The sequence below is a fragment of the Thunnus albacares genome, chromosome 18 (genome assembly GCF_914725855.1).
Source record: "Thunnus albacares chromosome 18, fThuAlb1.1, whole genome shotgun sequence".
NCBI classification, from domain to species: domain Eukaryota; kingdom Metazoa; phylum Chordata; class Actinopteri; order Scombriformes; family Scombridae; genus Thunnus; species Thunnus albacares.
In genome coordinates, this window is record NC_058123.1 from 21002411 (window position 1) to 21024502 (window position 22092).

Genomic DNA, 22092 nt, shown 5'->3' on the forward strand with positions numbered 1-22092 from the left:
AGAACCATTTTCCCGTCGTAAAAAAACGTGTAAAAGTCCCACCAAGATATCATAGCGGTTACTCTGCCATTTTTTCAAATCCATCAGAAATCTCTTTGTTTATGTATGAATTACAAATACTGGCAGCGCCTCCACTTAGCAGGAATACACACAACTACTGTTGAGTTGGAAACTCAAAAGATATATCTTTGGTGGAGTACTCCTTTAAGTTATCTGCACAATTAGCAAAAATATAATGTTTTGCTATTATATGTTTTAATCCCAATGACAGTTTAAATGTGTTTGTGTGTGTGTGTGTGTGTGTGTGTAAAGATTAGGGTCGACCAGTGTACGGAATGTTCCGAATTTAAAGAAGTGTAAGAACATGTGAAGGGAGGGATGGACAGAGGAATGTAAGCAAGTAAGGAGTATGTGAGACTTGAATTCTGCTGAGTGCGCTGTGTGAAGTTACAGTGCCGTAGTGGTGAATGTAACACCGCCGTGCTATATCATAAGACACCAATGGAAATAGAGTTTATCTCTTCTCCCCCTTTTAACGTTTTCCAGAACTCAGTGTACATTTTTGGGCGGATATCATTTCGTGAGCCGCTGTGAGCGTCTCGGTCTTCGCTGCGCCGCTTTCTTCATCTTGTTTTTTTGGCAGATACACACGCAGCTTCTCACAGGAAAAGGAGGTGATGAAATCCACCATCCATGTCTTGATCTGTATCTTCTAACGTGCTGCAGGTGTATGTTGGTCTGCGATATCTAAAATGGGTTTTGAAAGCCAGGCCATTGACCAACGGTCATGGATCAACAATAGCTCTTGCCCAACTCACTTACTCAATCGGGCAAGTGGTAAGAAAAAAATAAGAAATAAAAACTTTCAATAATTTTTTTTGATTGTTGTCGTATCATAAATTGTGTTCTTGTTCTTCGGCACACAGCGTAACCCCCTCCCCTCGCACACAATCGGAGAATATCGGGATGCACAGTTGGCCAATCAAGAATTGAGAAGGCTAGTAGTGTGAAGCATGAAACAAACATCCCTCAGGATCTTGTGAGCACTGTCAAATGGAGGAATCAGTGGAGCATGTAATTTTTCTCTGCCATAAATACTCCGGAGAACGACAAAAATATTACAGAGGGAACTGAGGAAGCTCGGAGTGGAAGAAATGAGTCTAAAAAATGTATTTGCCAGCGGGTAAAGGAGTCCTCCGTTATTTGAAAGAAACTGGGCAGATCAAAAGAATTCAGTGAAATATATTTTTGACATGCAAGAATGTTTGTTGCTTCGCATCTGTGACCATCAGTGTCCTTGTTCTCTTTCATTTACTTAAAGGTTAAACAAGACAATTAACTTAAGTATTTGTTATTTGATAACCAATAATAAATAAAACAATTTATATAGGGAACAGTAGCTTTCTGACCCACATATGAAAAAAAAAACATGAATGTTGATGGTGGGATGATAAATGTGCCATAATACTTTTCCTACAGTGGTTAAGTTAATAGGATCAACCTTTAACCTTCAGCTGAGCTGTTGTGGGAAACAAAATAAAAAACAGCTCAACACATAAAGGAAGGACATGAAAAAATCAAAAGAAAGTGGTTGCAGTGCTTCTTATTATGTATGGAAGTATGGAGCACAAAGACAGATGGATTTATAAACTACTCAACTATTACTAGTATTACTATACTAGTAGTTACTACTACTACCAACTACTGTCTTATGTCATGTATTGTATGTCTTTAAAGATATGATCCACAATGTATTTTGCCATTAACATTTTGTTCATTTCCCATGTTTTCAGAGGTTTGACTGCTTAAAAAAACATTTTAAAACTTAAATAACGTCACTTAGCTCCAAATAGAAATCTGTCTCTTTAAATTATACACAGATATTATAAATAAACCCCTTCCACAGGCAGTAGTGATGTAGCAAAATAACGCTGTGCCAGAGACTGACAGGTTTGAGAGGTCATAAGTAAGACACACTGCTGCTTGTCACAGCGTCAGATGACACACACCAGACGTGCCTTACAGACAGAAGAAGTAGTCAGAGCATGTGGTGATCTGGTGAGTAAACGTCCTAAAAACTGGTGATTTTTTTTTTGAGGAGTTGAAGAGTTGCCATCGCAGTTATTATTATTATTATTTTTTTGGATAGTGTTCCATTTTCTGAAGCCAAAAGTCCTCATCCCGTTTGACTGACGACAACTATCATCCTTATTATTTCACCAGCACCAACGTTGTTAATCAGCGTCTAATATTTACCACACCAACACGTAATGGCCATTGCTTAGACAATGGCAGCCTCCCAGCACTTATATGAGCCAAACATAACACCTTGTCCTCCTGATTGTATTTATTTTATCGTTTAAACAATCATGCGATCTGTTTGGCAGGATGGCCTCGTCCTTACAGAGACGCCAAGGACCAAAGGTTACGGGTTTAATCTCACTCACAGCCACAATGAATGTTTAAAAAGCGCCTCTGTGTAAAACTCTATAGTCCAGTTAATTTTTTTTTGAAGCCCAGTATCACACACAACTTTAATGGAAGCCAACTGTTATGTAATTCTTCAAAATACGCTACAGTTTTTATATTCGCGAGCAACTCAAAAGCAGTAAAGCATAAGTAACAACCTATTTATTTGACATTTCCACTTCTAGTGTTACGAGACACCTTGTTTTCATAGCGTTTCTAGCCGTCTGTCACTGTTTATGACATACGAGGTCCAGTTGCTCTCTCAATATCCACCTTTTTTCTGTGACCACCAGGGTAGATAGATAAAGTTATAAGGCACAGTGAACTGCTGCATGACTTACAGCCAGTCTTCGGAATAAGCTTTGTTTTGGTTTTCCTCTGCTGATCCATGTAGTACCGATGATGTAGGATGACAAGTTGCCAAAACTGTCAGTACATGTGCCTTTTTGTTTACAACTCTTGCTTCATTTGTGAGAAGTCATATGAACCCAACATGGACTAGAACTAAAAGATCTTTTACTTTTTATTTTACTTCTTTTCCCTTTATTGTTTATTGTATGCAGCAGCACACATGCTCAGATGAGACAAACTGTCTTGAAAAATAGTTTCTGATATTTAAATGAAATTCAAATCAGTGAGGATATTGTGAGCTTCCCAATTTGAGTGAGTTGTCGTAGCTTCCATCTTAAAAACAATAAAGAAAACTACAGGAGATGGAGCCTTGATGACTTCATCCAACACTTGAACTCTTCTCTCTGCCTACCTTATTTGTTCATGTTCCATTTGTCGTAAGATTTCAGACTACAATCGCTAAATATAAAAAGGATTATGTGCGAGCGAAGGTCACTGTAATTGTCAGCCTCCGACCTCGTCCCGCAGTTTTGCATCGGTGCTCTTTGTGAAACAGAACTCTGTTTGACATTGAAGGATAATCAGTTTCTGTACACATGAAAGCGCTCACTCACTCACAGCCAGTCTGGAGGTCACGTCAATAGAAACATGCCATCAGAGAATTCAAGGGTGAGGTAGGATGATGAATAGTCTCCAGAAAAATAGACAATTTTTAGAGCTATAAAACTTTTTTTTATTTTCTTTGAGGCGCTGCGTGATCGCCGTTGGCTGAAAAGTCAAACTTCTTTCCAGTTTCAACTATTTAGGCTTGATTTCAGCCTCGCCGTCACACACTTTTTCATTTAGTCAGGAGTATTATATAAGTGACATAACAGACATGCACTCATTCATGTTTTAATATGGGTCTGAAGCAGAGCGTGCACTGCCTCACTTCTGTCATTCTTTTCTTTTTTTCTTGCTTTTTTTTTTTGTCTTTTTTTTTTTGTTGTTGGTCTAAAGCCGAGTTTTGGTGTGCAGTAAACACTTTCTTCATTTTTTAAATTTTTCATATTGCCTTTGTTTGACCACCGTTTGATCAGAATTGTTTATTGTTTATTGATCTTTCACTGTGTTATGTCCCAACCGTCTGTAACATCCTGTTTGAACAGGAAATACATTCGACTGAAGACGTTCCATTTTTATGGTGCTTTTATCTTCCCTTTCTCACCATAGAGGTGTAATTATGTGGTGTTGAAACGGTTCACATGAGCATATCTCACATGTAGGTCTATAAAGAGAAATTGCACCTTAGATAAGATACGTGTGTGAGGAATGGAGATATTGGCCTCAGTAGCTCACAAACACGTGCACCACATAGTCTTGCTCTTATCACATTCAGACCTTTTTTATTCTCTCTCTCTCTCACACACACACACACACACATATCAGGAGTTAAGTTGTCATGTTATGTTATGAGCCTCTGGGTACAGTATTAGCTGATAAAATAAGTAAACAGTGTTTGAGTGAACAGCAAAAAACATGCAGACAAACAGCACACAGTGTTTCAGGGTGTCAGTGATCCTTATGAATGATCTGTATGAGTAGAGCTGTCTGTTGTAAACATCCCCTGAGAATAAAAATATAACATCACACTCCCATAGCTCCATGACAGAGAAAAGTTCATTTCTTTTTTTATATGTTCTGTAATACAGGACTTTTTTTCTCTCATTGTAAATTTAACTAAAAGCAGATTACTTTGTTTCTCTGCTATATAGATCTGCTGTGCTTAAATTGCTGTGCTTTAATTTAAAAAACTCAAAAGGGAGAAACTTCAATTTATATTTTTTGGTTTCATGAAGGCGGCCTCTGTGTGTGCAATTACCATTCAAAACGTTTTTTGTTCTCTATCTACATAAAGCAATTCTTTTCCAAAAATTCACATGAAACTCATTTGCATTAAGCGGTGACCTCAACGTTCGGTTAGTGGCTTTCACTGGCGTCAGTATAGGCAGACAGCAGCTGCAACACAACACAAAAAGAGCAACGGACTTTGAACCATAACCTACATTAGTTCGCTAGTGTCTCTCTCTTATCTACAAACAAAGATGCAGGTCTTGTCCTGCACCATGGCTTGTTAAAAAAAACTTAGCAAACAAGCCATGCAACAAGGGAAATGTTTACCGCTAAAGCAGGTTAGCTAGGTTAGCTGTAGCACGTTGAACAAATTGCTTGCTAATATCAAAAGAGAGATTTTTCCATGCATTACACATAGTGTACCATACATGTAGTAAATGTATTGTAAATGTGTTTGCAATATTCAATTAGAACCAAAGTATAATTATAAACAGATAGACTTTTTTTTATCTACTCCAGCGCCCTCTACTTTTTCCATAATTTATGTGTTTAGTTGATTTACAGCACAAAAATGAAGATGAATCTTTTCAGCACAAATAGAACTTTCAGAGTTTCTGGGAAAAGTCAAAGCCACTGGAAACAAAAAAATTTCCAACTTAGTTTCCTTCTGGGTTTTTTTTATGGGAAATGTGTTTTTAATTTTCAGAAGGACTCACACTAACAATTCCACTTGTGAGATACCAGTTGTCATTTGCATTTATTGTACTCCATGTGACAGCATTTACAATACTGAGGAAAACGCAGACACAGCTTGTTTTTTTTTTTTTTTTTTGTTTGTTTGTTTTTTTTGAAGTGATCACCTGCAGCATGTTGTCACCAAGCAGTTTCTACATTGCTATGTAGTTGCTATAGTGAGGAAATTCACCAAAAGAAATTCAAACAAATGAGAAATTCAGGCTGTTTTTCCAAGCATTTTTTTCCTTTCCATAACCAAAATGGAGTAGGAATGATGACGGTGATGACGACGGCGATGATGATGATGATGATGATGATGATGATAATACTGCTGCTGAATCTTACTGTCAAACTTTTTAGGCTTTGAAACGACGCCAAATCACTTTACCTTCCCCTTTCCCAACTCTGTGTCTCTCTAGATGCCAGGTCTTTTGTCCAGTCCTGTGTGTCTGACAGTCATCTGGTTTTTATCTTGGTCGCTGTGTTCCAGTCGTGCTCAGATTTGGACCAATGAAGGTAACACACACACACGCACACGCACACACACACACACACATACACACACACTGCACAGAAAAACACTTTTTCATAAGGACATATTTAATGATACATTTTTTTCAAATGCACGGGGCATACACCTATGCATACACTGTGCACACACACACATGCACACATGCCATGCACGCATACACACACACACACACGCGCACACATGCCATGCACGCATACACACACGCACATGCACACGCACATGCACACATCCTGTTAAGGATCAGGTATGGATTCCTTTGTGAACTATTTTGGGTGCACTTGACTTATCTTGACTCAAAGCACTTAGGAGACCTAAAGCTACAGCAGAGGGAAGAAGGAAAGAAACACATCCAAAATTTAGAGTAAAGTAGCTCGGTACAGTGCACAGTTTTTAATTTTTTTTTTTTTTTTTTTTTTACTTGGGAACACAGTATAAAACACTGACACATTCCTTCAAGCGAAACCTTGATCAGGGAAGCTGTTCTCCTGTTGAAACACATCATTGCTGATTTTATGGTTCTTTTCTCTGCCCAGTGTTGGATGTGCAAATTCAGTTTTTTTTTTTATAGTTGAATTGAAATTCGTGTTTTTGTTTGGATTTGCACAAGAATTCTATTGTTGAATCTTTTTTTTTTTTTTTCCCCTCACACAGCACTTCAGGGATCTGTCTGGTATTAAGAAATGGACTGTCTTTACAAATGCTGTCCTTCCCTCTTTCTTCCTCTCTCTATTATCTATTTCTAAAATAAACCAAATAATCACTTAAGCAATAAGAATACTCACCCTTAGCCATGCAGGTAAAACTGTCAGAGTTTCCCCCTCTCATTAATTTGACCCTACAGTGTCTCCGGAGTCTTTTTTTTATTGTTTGGAAAGTACTAAGTTTCATCCAGCTTGCAATTTCTGTCCACCCTGCCTGCCATCTGATTTCAATGTCAGGAAAAACTTGCGGCCTTCCTGTGTGCATTAATGTGTGTGAACGTGTATTTGTGTATAGGAATGTGTGAATGCATGTTTGTGTGTGCATATGTGTGTGGTTTTATATATATATATATATATATATATATATATATATATATATATATATATATATATATATGTGTGTGTGTGTGTGTATGTGTGGGTGTATGTGTATACATGTGCACATGTCTGGGCCCTTTTGCCAGAGGCAGAATCAGATATGAGTGGAACGCTGCGGGTTTTGGGAATAATGTACTTCACTGCCAATAAAACATGAATACACACATTCAGAGCAGCAAACTCTTTGCACTGCATCAAGGCCTCAGGTAACACACACACACACACACACACACACATACAGAAACAGAGGGAGGGGAGCTTGTGTGTGTGTAGCAGTGTGTGTGTGTGTGTGTGTGTGTGTGTGTGTGTGTGTGTGTGTGTGTGTGTGTTTTCAGTGTTTAAAAGGAAAAAGAAAATCTGGTTACATCTGGTGAGAGAGACATTAAATAAAAGTTTAAGATAGAGGATAGATTGTCACAGAGGTAGAAACGACAAGAAAAGAGAGAGATAAAGATATGAATCATGTTAATTAATGAGAATTGAACTGACATTGAATAATAATTGAATTCAAAGAAAAATTAAAAAAACATTCTGCAATAAATTAGTGTTGAATGATTAATTGTTTGTATATTGAAATCCTAATTTGAAAGTGCTATTTTCAAATTGCAAGAGACAGGATTTTAATTGCAGTTTAACTGTTATTTATATGAGTCTCTCCTGAGCAGCTGAAAAATGAAGCCGATATGGAAGTGCCAAAAACTGCAGTTCCTCAAATGACCACTTGAGGCTGGCTCTAAAAGCGAGTTGTTCCCCATAGACCCCCATGTTAAAATGCCCAACTTTACAGCAGAAATAAACATGTTTACAGCCTGGTACAAAAAAACGATTTTGGTCTCTATAGCTAACTTCCCCTTTCATGACAACTGTATGGGCGGGTGAGTTTTTTTTATGACTCACTGGTTTAAATTTTATTAAGCCATAAATTATGCATAATTAAGGAGGTTGCCGCTCTGAGTGACAGGTCGCTAACCGCTAGTTTCAGACAGGTAGCCAAAAGGTACAGTAGCTTAGCACTTGTCGAGTGTACATGACAGACAACTGGTGGAGAAAATTGTCGGAATCATCCAGTCAAAGGTTTAAGCAAATGATAAAACTGTTTTAAGGTTGTCACCTTAAAATCTCTGAATTGAGACCTCCAGAATTCAGGCTGCTCCTGTTACTCTCTGAGGCTAATGTTAGCTTAAGCAGCTACAGCGCAGTGCCGTCAACAGCCATTACATGTCAGTCTGATCTCAAGACAGCTTGTCATTATTACCATAACTGGCCAACTATGTAGCTGTTAATAAATATAATGCCAATTATGAATGTCATGATTATATTTGTATTTTATTGAATAATATCAAGTGTATTTAATGCAATATTTGTCTAAATTTCTCTATGGAACACAAGGCAAGTTTACTTAGAAGCTGCCTTTTAAAAAGGGAACCCTGTAAGAGAGAATATAGAAAGTTTATGATACACTTTGTTTGACACAATAATATATTGTTAACTGTCATGTAGAACACAAATACAGGTCTGCTATTATAATTTTTAATCTGTAGGAATTTAAAATAGTATAATAATCATGATAGCAATGATGGACAAATCTATGAAAATAAGATCCAAGTAGTAAAAAAAAAAGAACCTTCCTTTTAGATAAAATATGATCATGAAGAACAGGTTGTGTATGTTGATTCTAACTGTGATATCTACAGCTGTCTTTACTTTGGAGAAGTTTGCATTTCCCTAATGCAGCTGCTTCCACACAGCTTTGTTTACAGTCTCACATAAATAACCGCTGTCTTGGTGGCTCGAATTTATCAACCACACCTCGTGTTGTATATGATAAATTATTCCCTGTGCACACAAAAACAGAATGAACATATGTCCATTGACTTACTTTGCACTTTTTAAAACATCTCAATAGGTTTCATTGTCCTCCTTTTTTTGTGCATATTGGTCTCCTCTACTCAGAAATATAAATGTAACCACAAAATCACAGTGGAGCACTTTGCTGTTCTTTTTCGCCAGCTGTTTAATTTTGCGTAGCCACTAAAACAACAAGAGAGACGCCAGAAAAGCGAGCTTTAGGTGAAAGTGAAAACCAAGTATTGAAAAGCTCTTTAGTAAAGCCTTCAACTTGTGTATGTGTAAAATTTAATTTAGGATTAACTTAGTTGGTCCCAGAAGGGCATGTGAGGTTATTGCAGCAGAAAAGTCTAATATAAATATATCAGCACAGCAAATTAAATAATAACATCCTCAAAATGCTTCTACTCCTCCACTCGCCTGGTGTCCTCGACTGCTCTCTGGCGTAAACAACAGTGTCACATTTTCAAGACAAAATGCTTGAGGTTGTTATTCTTTGTAATGATTTTGTGACAGGGAGATAAAGAGAGATTTGTATGAAAAATGAAGAAAAACAAGAAACACAAACTCAAGATAAATAATTTGTTACCTAGGGAGGAGAGGCCAGCAGGGAGTGTGCATGCCTGAGTGATTTGAGGTTAAGAATTAATTAAGGTGTGTGCGTGGCAGACTGGCAGTCTGATGTTTTTCCACTCTAGATCTACTGTAAATGCCAGCTTTCATATTTCGGAGCCAAGCTAAACATGCACACACATACACTCACATACAGCAGATAGAGTATCAACTCTGCAAATTACTACCGTCACCACAAATATTTACTCAGGTATACACTGTACTTAGTTTTGCTTCAAATTTACAGGAACATCCAATTCTGTGTGATGGCAAGTAATAGTTTTACAGCTTGTATATTATCCTTCAAGTTATTGATACAAATGCTAACTAAAGCCACACTAAAGTGACCAGATTTGGACTTTGAGCTTTTTTTTCCCCATTTTTTAGACACATTGCTACAAATAAATACATATTAACTGTTGCAGGAATTAAATGTTTCACTTTAGGTTACAGAAGAAACTCTAAAACTACTTATTCTTGTTTTCCGTTAAAACATCAGTTCACCATGCATTAGTACCTTGCACCATGCTTTGGTTTTATGCACCCAGGTTTTGAGATGTCCATGTCTGAAAGCTGTGCCGCTACCCCTGTTCCATGGGGGTGAATTGAATATTAATTGTACTGTTCAATACTGTCTCTTTGGTAAAAGTAGTTCCAATTCAAATTGTGAACAGCAAGGTCGCTGAAGGTTTGATGAGTAATTGGGACATTGTTGAGTTTTCCAAATGTCATTTTGTAATGATGTCAGCACCACAAACAAAATTGAGAAATCCCAGATACGGACATCTCAAAACCTCAGCAAATCAAACTGAAGCAAATCTTCATGGATAGATATCACTAGCAGTGAATAAGAAAATGTTCTTTGTGATTTGGAGCAGAAATAAGTAAATTAACTGACATGCTGCGCCCACTTTTAAAAGCCACCTCCGTCCAAATCCACATTACAAGACTCAATGCACTAAAACCAGTCAACATTTCAAAGCTTCTTCCAAATATGGATGAGAAATGTGTCCGACCTCTGCTTGTTTTTAGAGGATGCAAACGGTGTATCAGTCATCAGTGTTACAAAATCAATAGTATGCCGGTCACTTCTTTGGTTCGGGTCTTTGTGACCTTGCTACTGTAAACAGGATGATGTTGAATCTTCAGTGGTCGGTGAATCAATTTTATAAACAGGAAAATTAGAACAATGGACTGAAAGGAGATTACATTTTTGCAGACAGACAGATCTGAGTGTTGATTATCAGTGGGATCAGTAGCATTAGTAATCTTTTCACAATCTCTTTTATTGGGGGTCATTTAAAAAAAGTTAACATCATAAATATAATAGAGGGTTAACATTAGAGTTTATATCTTATCCTTGTTTTTCCTTTCTTCTTACCTGCTGCTCCTCTGTTTATAATGGAAACCACTCCAAGGTGGATTCATTGAAACTAAGTCATATTCTTTTTTAATGGCGATAATGACAAGCTGTCAGAAGAAATAAAACACACTGGAGTAGCTTTATAATGCGTGCCAAAGTCCTCTCAGCCCGGTGTCTGCAGGATCTCTGACCATGTATGGTCATGTTATTGTGATACTGTTGACTCTACTGTAAATAGTGGTGCATAAATCACATTAATACAGACAATGCAGACACACAGTATGCCAGATTGTGTAGTGTGCAGATACTGTAAGCCAGACTACAATGTGTTTTAATATTTAATGTTATGTCTGTGTTTGCAGTGTCAGAGGTGCAGTACGGGCGCTTGGACTCCAATGTGACACTGGCATGCGGGAAGTCACAAATTAGGTAAGGAAAGAAATACTATTGCCTGTGTACCTGGAAGTTGAAGATTTATTTTTTTTAAATTTCTAAAATTTCAGTATAGCAGCCATATTTATTACAGTTAAGAGTCATACAGGAGCAAATTAATCATGTGACATATCATATTTTAAGAGGCACAGTGGTGTTCAAAGTCAATAACTTAATTAACCATCTAATTATACTCATATAGCCAAATACGTTGCTTTGATTGAAAGATGGAAGTTTAAGTTCCTTCAGCCTCAAGAATAACTGAATGATATTTTGAGAAATGTAGGAAATCCAGGACAAAATAACGGAAAAAACCTTTCAGCTTGAATGGTGGTCTGACAATCAACATTTTTGTACGTTGTCAAGGCAACACAAGGCAACACACGGGGTCAAACAGTGCCTGAATTGTTAAATCGGGTGCAAAAAAAGGCTCACACATCCAAAATGACGGGAGAGGGGAAACAAGACGTGTGCCAAACACGGGACAGCTTAATTAAGTAAAGAGTCTGAGTCCGCTAAACATCTTCTCAGATTGTAGAAAAGTCAGTCAACCATAAATACATGAAAGAGAAATAAGATGTGATGTGTGAAATTGAAGCATATTTTCAACAAATCCCATGTAAAGTCAATACCTTTTAGTAAGATCAGTTTATTGTTGGGTTTGTCTGTTTAGTTTTAAAAAATACAAAAACATTAATTGGTTATTAATCTGAAAATAGACCCCAGTAAGTTCACCACCCCACTACCACAGTAGTGTCCAGCTGCTTTAGGAAATTACTTACTTAAACAAAAAAAAAGGTCGAAAAATGGGTCACAAACATTGACAGTAAGAAAATGTGCCAGCCTGCTTGTTTAAATGAAAGTGAATGATACCTATGATAATATCCTTTAAAGAGTCTAGTTCTAGTTTAGGTCTTGGATTGAGCAGAAGGTTTACAGGTTAGCGAGTGAAGTCCTCACAAGAATAATAACTAAAGTCTAACATGTTCCCAACCAGGATACCTGTGGTGTGGCATCTCAACCACAGCTCAGCGTTGCCATGGCACAAAGTGACAACAGATGGATCCTTAGTCCTGCTGCACGTCGACCACTCAGCCCAGGGCAACTACAGCTGCTATGACGACCAGGGACTCCTCCTCCACTCTGTCAAACTCAGGCTGGGCCGTAAGTGTTGTTGTGACTTGTCCGGGCTCACAGCGCCTAATTTCGGAGTTATTACTTTTCAACAGCTCTGCCGTACATTCCGTCTCTCGCCGTGGGACTGCAGCTTTAAAAATGTGCTCTTCGCAGAAGAAACAGGGCCTGTGTGCCTCGTGTTTTAGTGCCTTCACCATCTCAATCGCTCTCAGTTCAGTTCATTCTTTGGATTATTCAACATAAAAGAAGTTTTAGTTTCTCCCACTCAGACATTCTCATCTCTCTCTCTCTCTCTCTGGAGTTTTCCTCAGAATAATTTTCTACCATGTTCCTCTCTCATTTCTCTTTTTCTGTTACTGTCCCTCTTCCTTTTTATGGATGACTTTCTTCTCTCAACATTTAAGTTATCTTGACACTCCAGCTATAAACAAGACATCTTACAGAAACAGTGATAATCAGAACAGCGCTACTGGTCCTCAGAGGAATCGGGTCTTATCGGCTACCGCAGAGACAAAGCCCCCCACTTCCTGTGACTGTCTCAAACAGGAAGCGGCTCCCTAAGTGGGCTTCCTTGACAGTGTATCGAATAATAAGGGGAGTTTTCCATGGCATTGGCCAAGCCTCTCCTGAAATATTTTAGTTCATGACAGGGACACTGGGGCTCAGCGTTGTTCATTTCATAAGACATTTTTGAAATATTACAACATCAAGTGGGACCCTTAAAAAAAAAAAACCAACTCCCTCTCTTGTCCTAAAACTGAACCCTGTCTGACTCCTGTTTTCTAGATCCCCCTGGGCTGCTGAGCATTTCCTGTAAAGTGCCCAATCACACGCATGTTCGCTGCTCCTGGGTGGAATCGGTAAAGACATTCCTGCCAGCCAAGTACAATGCCTCCTTCAGGTAAGAGCCGGTTACTGCATCTGAAACAGCAGTGCCCAAGGTTACATTCAGAATGAGATATGAACACACTAAATATAGTCCCTGTGCCATGGAGTTACATTTTAAATGTCGTGTGAGTCGTATCCAAATGTGAACCCAGTCAGTCCCTCTCTGCTTCCTCTCTTCGCTCTGCCTTCCTTCCTCTAAAATGACATGTGACACGTAGTAAAACTTTGAACCATAACACATCACAGCAGTGGTTTTCACACTTTTTCTGTCTTGCTCCCATTTGGAAGCAGAAAAGAATAATAAGCCAATATTGCAAGTTGTGTTTATTTACTTATTTAAGCACCTTTCTGGTGCCGAGCCCTTATGCCCTTATATATCTGACCAGATGTCTTCAACATCCAGCTGTGGTGAACACTGGGTTGTACTGTGTTTTGTAGTTTCCAGCACACACTTAAGTTGCCTTTTACCCAATAAAGTAAATGCAACACTTGAACATATTTTGTCTTGTTTTTAAAGGGGGACTAATCAGGAGTGGAAGCCATGCATCGTGGACGTTGCCCGCAAGCACTGTGATGTAGATGACCTTGCCTTCTGGCAGACCTTTCATACCCTTAGAATCTCAGTGGCCAATGGCCTTGGGTCCAAGACAACAACTATACAGATCAAGTTACATGTGCTATGTAAGGTCACACACAACACACTCACTCACATGGTACATGAGCGATAAGAATTGTTTTTCTTATTTTTGTGCCAAATTGGTGCAGCTAATGTGAGTCCATGAAGCACATTAGTGACATTTTTATTTGTTTCCAGCGTTCCACGTGTAGCTCTACCGAAACAGGTTGTAGCATTACTGAAAAACTACTATTGTGAATGGCTTGGCAATATTGCTGGGCGTGTCCCCTCTATTGTTTTTTCCCAGTTGTGACATCACACTCAAACACTTTCAACTTCTTCAAATGGTGCAGTTTCAGAAGTAGCAGCTTCATGCTTCTAAAGAACATACATCGGGTACTTCCCAAGCCTCTTATTTGATATTTCCTCGCTCCTTTATCCTCGCTTGAACTGGAAGTCGTTCCGGTCCGCCTCAAGTTCCTTATTCCTACTCGGAGGAGTGAGGATCGAGAAGTGAGGAGGGATCTCTGAGAAGCTGTGACTCAAGTGTATCATTCCCAAATTTTATATTTTATTTATTTTCTGATTCACCCTCTAGTTAAACATCTGTGTTAATTGTCAGTCTGATCAACAGAAGAACCACAAACAACTTTCTTTATTTATTAGAAAGATTTTTCTTTTCATGATCTGTTCTTCCCTCCATTAACTTTTATTATGGATAAAATTAAAGTCAGGGAGAGTCTGCCTGTCAGCAAGAAACACATTTGAAAAACTTTTATATTTTACATCATTTATCGTCATTTCCATTCAGTCACATGTGAGGCTAAAAATCCCAGAGCGTTGGCTTTTATATGAGTTGCATAATTTCCTTTTTCCCTGAGACATTTAGCCCAATAAATAATTTCCAGTGTTCAAAAGACACCCTGACCCTATTCTGGGTTGTGAAATAGTGGATTCACTATCGGGGTATCAATGAAGAACGAATAAATATTATAAACACATTCTGCCAGTAGAAATGGTTCATGAGCCTCTGGGCAGGACACAGTACACAGGTTTTTATTCATGTGCAGGTGTTTGTCAAACACGTAACAGGCTGTTGAGAGAAAACAGCTGCTGGCAGTGATAACTGTGAGCCTTTATTAGTGTCAGCACAGCACACATGTGTGCAGACACAAACTCCATCAGAAGTCTCTACAGCTGTTAAAGCTGACTTAAAGCTGATCCAGCTGTGATCATCTGCTGCCGTCATCAGAAATGGACATTGCTTCACATGACGCTTCAGAGGAAAGTACGTCTCATGTCTCTAAAAACAATTCTCTCCCTCCCGGTGGGAGTAGCTTACGACGCAAGAAAAGACGCAAGTGAGGGAAACATGGATGCAATTTAAGAGACTTGAGATGTACCCATTGACTCCTCTCCTTTTGCCTAAAATCATTCACGGATACAGCAGCACTCCTTAGTTCTTATCACAGACTCTATATAATGATGGCACCATCTTTTCTGTTTTGGAGCCAGGACCTTCCAAATAAGAGTGCAGCCTTTCACACTCTGGAAACGCGCCCCACTACTTGAACTGAAATGAACGCCAGCTTACCTAGCTTACCACCAGCACACTTATTAGACGGCCCAAATTTAGCGATCGATACCATAAAGACATTTTTTGGAGCAAGCATCTAGCAGCCATCGGCGGCACTGTAAAGTACTTCTGCATTGGCTTTATCCTGAAGCTGTTGTTCCCACTTGGTTGTTGTATAGGCAGAAAAAAAGGTCTTATTTTCTGAAGTGCAAAATGCACACACGTCTTCACATGCACATGCACTTATTAGACATGTTAAACTATGTTAAACACAAGCATTTCAAGGTACATCCATGCATGCACACAGCCACGGAAACTCACACATGCAGATACAAATAGGTAAAGATAAAACAACCTAATTTTTGTAAGAAGGATACACCTGTATATGCATACAACACACACACACACACACACACACACACACACACACACGTGCAGAAATACTCACAAAATGTCATAAAAAAGCGCCTGGATAATATTCCAGACTGCTGTCGTGACCGTGCCCTTTCGGTCCTCATATAATGACCTCAATTATCTTGTTTTGCTGCTTCTGCGACTGCATGACGTTCTCGTCGCTCTCAAACAGAGCCATTCACAGCGTCTATGAGACAGGCTTTATAGCGGTCGGTGCGCCTATTGGATGTTCCTCACTGCTTTTTGCCTCTGTATTCTTTTTGTCACAGTGGTGTGAATATGCTTGAATAAATAAAAAAATGAGGAAAAAGAGTCTGTGGAACAAGATTCAGAGAATTAATAGCTAGTTGTAGTAATAGTATATGATATAGGCCAACGTTTAAAAAAGTAAAGATAATTCAAGGAAGCACTTTTTCAATCAAACTGGGATTCACTATGTTATTATCACAGCTGTAAATATATCGTTATATGATCATGCATCATTGACCTCCTGTACATGTACTTTGTCTCTTTCACCAACTTCCTTATTTCCAAGAGTTGTTTTGATTAAAGGCTTCCTGGTAGATAGATAATGAAAACATAAACAGAGTAAGCGAAACAACAACAAAAAAAACCTAAACTGCTTGAGAAACTAGAGGTTTTAAAGAAATGAATCTGTGTCATGTATGTCCTCTTTTCAGAAACGGTGTCTTTATTGTGTTTCTGCTTGTTTGCCAAACATAGTGGAATTAATTGTTTTTTTATCACTCTTTCTTAATAGTGAAACCAGACCCTCCAGAGGTCGTGTTGGTGAAGGAGCTAGAAGGCTATCCACAGAGGCTGAACGTCTCATGGAACTTTCCTTCCTCCTGGCCGTCGCACGATGCTTTCCCCCTACTGTTTCACATTAGATACAGGCCGCTTGGCTCCATATACTGGTCAGAGGTTAGTTCATTTCAGTTTTTAAGGGAGTGTAATCTGGATCAAACTGACATACCGTATATGGGTCGTATTAGAGGAAAGACAATTTAAGTTTCTCACATTTCACCAGCAATCTAATGTAAACATACTCAAACTGGCTCTGATCGTAGTAGCTTAGATACAGGAAAACAATCTCAGTGTTTATGTTAGGGACTGAAATCAATCATAGAGGATACTACGAAAAACAGAACTCAAACTTGGGCCAAAACCAATAAAAAAAAAAACGTTGATGGTGCAGTTCCACAGAGCAGTTTCCCTGAAATGATACCACCATCACAACATCAGCTTTTCTTCCCATTCATCGCTGCTTTCTTCTGTCCTGTCTCCTTCTCTTTATATCAGATTTACTCAGAGGACAATTCGGTCATGGTGTGCGACGCCCTGGCCGGCCACCTCCACCAGGTTCAGGTTCGAGCCCGGGACGAGGTGAACTTGGATAGTCAGTGGAGCGAATGGAGTCCCCAGCTTCTAGTCCAGCCCTGGCAAGGTCAGAGAGATTCTCAAGAAATACAAATTATTATTATCGAAGTCATGTCAAGTCAGTTTATTTATAGAGCACTTTTAAAAGCAACAAATGTAAGTGTTTTACAGAGAGATGATAAATATAATTACATAAATACACTAATGGAATAAAGGAATATAATCATTTATATTGCACAGAGAAGTAATGATAGATAAAAGCAGACAGTGACTAGTCAAGTCTTCAAGACTATCAAAAAGCAAAAGCAATGGGTTTGATCAACTCTGTATATAACTGGTAACCAGTGAAGGGAGGACACACAGAATACTTTATCTCACCTTAGATTAACAGCAGTATTTGAGTTTTTAACAACAAACTCTGTACTTTGTATATATGCAAAGTTACTCACTTTGAATAAATGCTTAATTGTGTGTGTGTGTGTGTGTGTGTGTGTGTGTGTGTGTGTGTGTGTGTGTGTTCGGACTACAGACGACACCACCTCTGAATCTGCAGAGGAGATCCTGCCTGATGAAAGATTCCCAGACTATTTTTTCCCCTTCAACACAAAGACTGAGACCTCCACCGCAAAGTCAGACAGTAAGATGTTACTTCAAACGCATTGTCATTGTATGCAGGAGCAACACCGACACTGCATGCGCTTCCATTGTAGCTCAACAGTAGTACGTTATTATTGTTATTATTATTATTGTCAGTGTTGTGAGCAGTTCAGTTGCTAATAATTCAGCTATTTATTCCACTTCTGTTAGTACAGCTCCAAATACTAAAGCTGCTACCACTATAATTACTGCTAAAAGTATAGATATTATACTACATTGCTACTTTGCTACTATTACTTTTACTACTGTTACTATTAGTGTATGCCAGTCCCTGAAATCCAATGTTTCATATTCACCCAGTAAGTCTTGTGTCATACTCAGAACCAAAACAGAGATTATTTACACAATAAAGTTGATCAAATGTTGGATCAGTTCTGAAACGAGGTTGTTTCGAACTTTAGACTCAAACTCAGCTTGAGGCTCAAACCTCAGTGTGAATCGGAGCCTGATAAGGCGTAATGTGTAAATCATAGCTTATCAAACAGCAAGGCAGGTGTATTTTTTTTTTAGCTCATGCTTTAGCAGGAGCAAGAAGCAGCACCAGTCATTAATGCAGCAATAGTCTCTGAGAAGGTAATTATTTACTGGTATTATACTCCAGATAGAACAGTGCAAGCACCTGCTGGGTTTCATCACCAAATGACATATAATTGCAGTAAATTGCACCTGCAGGGTGTTATGATTTCTACTGTATGTGCACCGGATGGAAAGTGAAATAGCTCTCAGTATACGTGGGCAAAAGCACAGGAAAAAGCAGCCTGCAGTTGCAAGCATGCACATCTAAAAAGTTCACATGAAGGATACACACAACAAGCATACACTTGTAAACACACACACACACACACACACAGATACAGTATATACAAGGATACAAATACACACAATTTTGGCAGTAGAGAGCTGAAAGTCGTTGTGACTGATGCCGTAAAATCTCTTTAAGCTGGCCTGCTGTGAACCAGATGTGTTCTTCTTGTGTGTGTGTGTGTGTGTGTGTGTGTGTGTGTGTGTATGTCCACTGTCATTTGCACTTGTGTGCATAAATTGTTTTAATTCTTGTAAATACCAAGAGTTTTTGCACATTTTATTGCTAATGTGTCTGGGCTTCACTTTCTTGGTTTCTCTCACTGTTCAAAACAATGTTTTCACTTGTTTGTGTGTGAGAGAAAAAAGTTGTTTACTCCGCAGAGTATGATAAATGCATGTTTGTTCGAGAGCTATAATGGCAGATTTAAAATTAACTGCTCACCAGAGAGTAATTAAATCTGAGGAACACACACGTTCACTGTTTTTTTTTTTTTTCTATTTTTTTTGCCTCTGACACACACTGACATGGAAAATGAAATGAAAAATTATGAAATGCATATTTTAACAGGATTTGTTTTTTTGGTTTGGCTAAACAACAACCCAGAGAGGTCTGTTCCATTCAACTGTGCGTTCATTCTGTTCCCTCTTTGACTATATTTGTTTCTTGTCCTCAACTTTTATTTTCTCTATTTCACCACACTCTTACGTCCGTCTCTGCTATCATGCATCTGTTCCTCTTTTTTCCTGTTCTCCTCTCTCTTTCGCTTTTCGTCTTTCTTTCTCCGTACCTCTCGTTCCTCTGCGTTTCGCTGACCTCCCTCTGTTGTTTGTCTTCCTCTCTTTTCACATCCAGATCATGGTCTTGAGGATGAAGGTAATTTGGGTTTGGTGATTCTGCTGGTTTTGTTCTCCGTGGTCATCCTCACCACCGTCCTTTCCCTCATCTTTGTCGTGTGGTAAGACACACTCACTCGCAACACACACACGCAGGCACATACTTTTGTCCATCGTTAGTGTATCTTGTAACATTCCAGTTGTACACACACACACATAGACCACATCCACAGGCCACAGCTGTGTGGTCTGTCTCTCTTTCAGTGATATATATATATATATATATTTTTATTATTTTTTTGCAAAGCTTGTAGTGATACTGAACGAATCTCTATTTCCAGGGTGAGGCAGAGGCGGCGTGATCATGTGAGCAAACACGAACTCACCGCTATGGTCAAGATGAAGTCCATGTCAATTTAATGTGAGTCACACTTACAGAGCTGTCTTTTTTTTAAGGTTGTGAGTTTCAAGTCAGGTTTAATTTAAAAAAAAAAAAACAGCTAATATTTCATTGTCTGAAGCGTTTTGTGTCACTTTCAATTCTCCTCGTGTGTCCTCACATGTGTTGTGAATATGTTCTCAACGATGCCCACATGTGGTTGTTTGTGATCTTAGCTTAGCTTGTTTGTCAGATAGTTGTAGACCTCTGGATGGCAAACAGACTCTGTGGCAAAACTAATTGAAATCCTAATTGTAAAAAAAAAAAAAAAAAGTGCTTCTTTTATTCTTGCATAAATACCGCAGAATGCCCTCGAATGGGAGGTAAGCCAGTAAGAAAAGCAAAGATCTCCCTCAGAAAGAAAAAAAAAAGGTTCAAAGTGTTGCTATAAACAACATTTACTCAACTCTTCAGATAGCCAGCCAATTTGTGATTATAAGCTTAACGTACACACACACATACACACACACACACACAGATTATAACCCTGTATAAGTATGCCTGCACATCTCTTATCCAGCTCTGTTATTTAAATCTGTGCTTTCAAGGCAGTGCTTAATTACATTATGATTTATACATGTTTTTAACTCTCTCTCTCTCGCTCCATCATCCGTCCTCCATCCTGCTCTCTTTCCTGTCCTCCCCGCTTTTTTCCATCAATTTATTTTCTGTTTTTTTTTTTTCCTCTCTTCTCCCTCTCACAGGTTGATTTCAAGCATCTTCTCCTCATCAAGCCCGTTCTAGGGCTCCTCCCAAGAGTCAGCCTCTGCCTTTACCACTGTAGCACGCTGACCGTCCGTATTCACACCACATTAACCAGAATGCATCAGTCAGAGCCCATCCAGGATCTACGGTGACAGGGACAAACCCATACAAGGAATTTTGCAGAGTAGGGTAAAGTTACCCAGCATAAAAAAAAAGCTGACTGAAGGGTAAGTTTTGCTGGATATATTCAGCAGTCTCATCTAACTACACTTCCCATAACGCATCAGCAGACTCCACCTACTGTCTGTGGGTACAAGGGAAAAGGGACCCTACTCTGTCTCTTTAAATTCACTTCGGCAACTTCACTGCAATTCACTCCTCGGCGGACTGCAGGAGCGACACCGCACCGGGACGTTCGAGTTCACTCACAACGAATGCTGCTTCAGATTAATTTTTTTTTTTTTTTTGGAGAGGGGTGACGACGTTTTTACCTTTTGAACTTCGAGGCAACAAGTACGCACAGGAGGTGCAGCTGCCAAACAAGAGGAGATGATAGATGAATTTCTGAGGGGAAAAGGTTTTTTTTTTTTTTTTTTTTTTGGGAAATCTTGCCGCTTTTCTCCCACAGAGAACTCCTCACGTATTTTTTTTTCTTTTTAATTCATTGTGAGAAGTAACAGATAAATGTGCGTCCATTATTACATCAACTGACTGACTGACTCAATGCTGTGAAGGAAGCATAACTTTTGCCAGTCTCTCTGCGTGCGTCTGATGCCAAAGCAGCAACTACGGGCATTAATGGATCTCAGCAGGAAGCAGCCTGTTACTGGCTCCTGACCAGAGGGAAGGACATGGAGAATAAGGTCCGGGTAGGGGAGAGGGGGCGGGTGGGCGGGGGTGAAGATATATAGACTTCATTTCATTTATTACAAATGATTTTATGTTGCATGATATGCTTGTTTTGTTGTCTGATGTCTTTAGTGCAGGTGTTCTTTTTTTTTTTTTTTTGTTTATTTGTTTGTTTGTTATACCTCTTTCTACTCATCCATCCACTGTTCCTTAATGTGTGTGAATGAAAGACACACACGGGGAGAAAGAGAGAGATACAAAAGAGATACTGGCCTTTCACAAACCACCAGCATTATTACACTACACAGATATTTAGTTATGTAGAGAATATTCATTCAACTTTCTAGACTCAAAATAACCCCCCCGGTTCCTCAAGACAGGTTTGAAAAAGGTTTTATGTCAGCATTTCTTAAAGAGATTAAACAACCATTCAGGGATAAAAGAAAAACTTCATCTAGTTAAATCAAATCTACAATTATTTTTCATTGTTAGTTTATCTGTGGATTTTCTGGCCAATCTATTAATGGTTAGTCCATAAC

General features: G+C 38.8%; 1 protein-coding gene across 1 annotated transcript in view; it reads left to right on the plus strand.

Moving 5' to 3' along the window:
• il11ra (interleukin 11 receptor, alpha) overlaps positions 1 to 21211 on the plus strand; it is a 48539-nt gene extending 27328 nt beyond the window's left edge. The window contains exons 2-12 of the mRNA XM_044333676.1: positions 5808 to 5904; positions 11185 to 11251; positions 12252 to 12418; positions 13178 to 13292; positions 13797 to 13960; positions 16646 to 16809; positions 17188 to 17332; positions 17795 to 17902; positions 19580 to 19682; positions 19902 to 19981; positions 20704 to 21211. Of these exons, the coding sequence (XP_044189611.1) occupies positions 5808 to 5904; positions 11185 to 11251; positions 12252 to 12418; positions 13178 to 13292; positions 13797 to 13960; positions 16646 to 16809; positions 17188 to 17332; positions 17795 to 17902; positions 19580 to 19682; positions 19902 to 19980 (1209 nt within the window). The 3' untranslated portion in view covers position 19981; positions 20704 to 21211. The remainder of the gene's footprint in view (positions 1 to 5807; positions 5905 to 11184; positions 11252 to 12251; positions 12419 to 13177; positions 13293 to 13796; positions 13961 to 16645; positions 16810 to 17187; positions 17333 to 17794; positions 17903 to 19579; positions 19683 to 19901; positions 19982 to 20703) is intronic.
• The last annotated feature ends 881 nt before the right edge of the window (positions 21212 to 22092 follow it).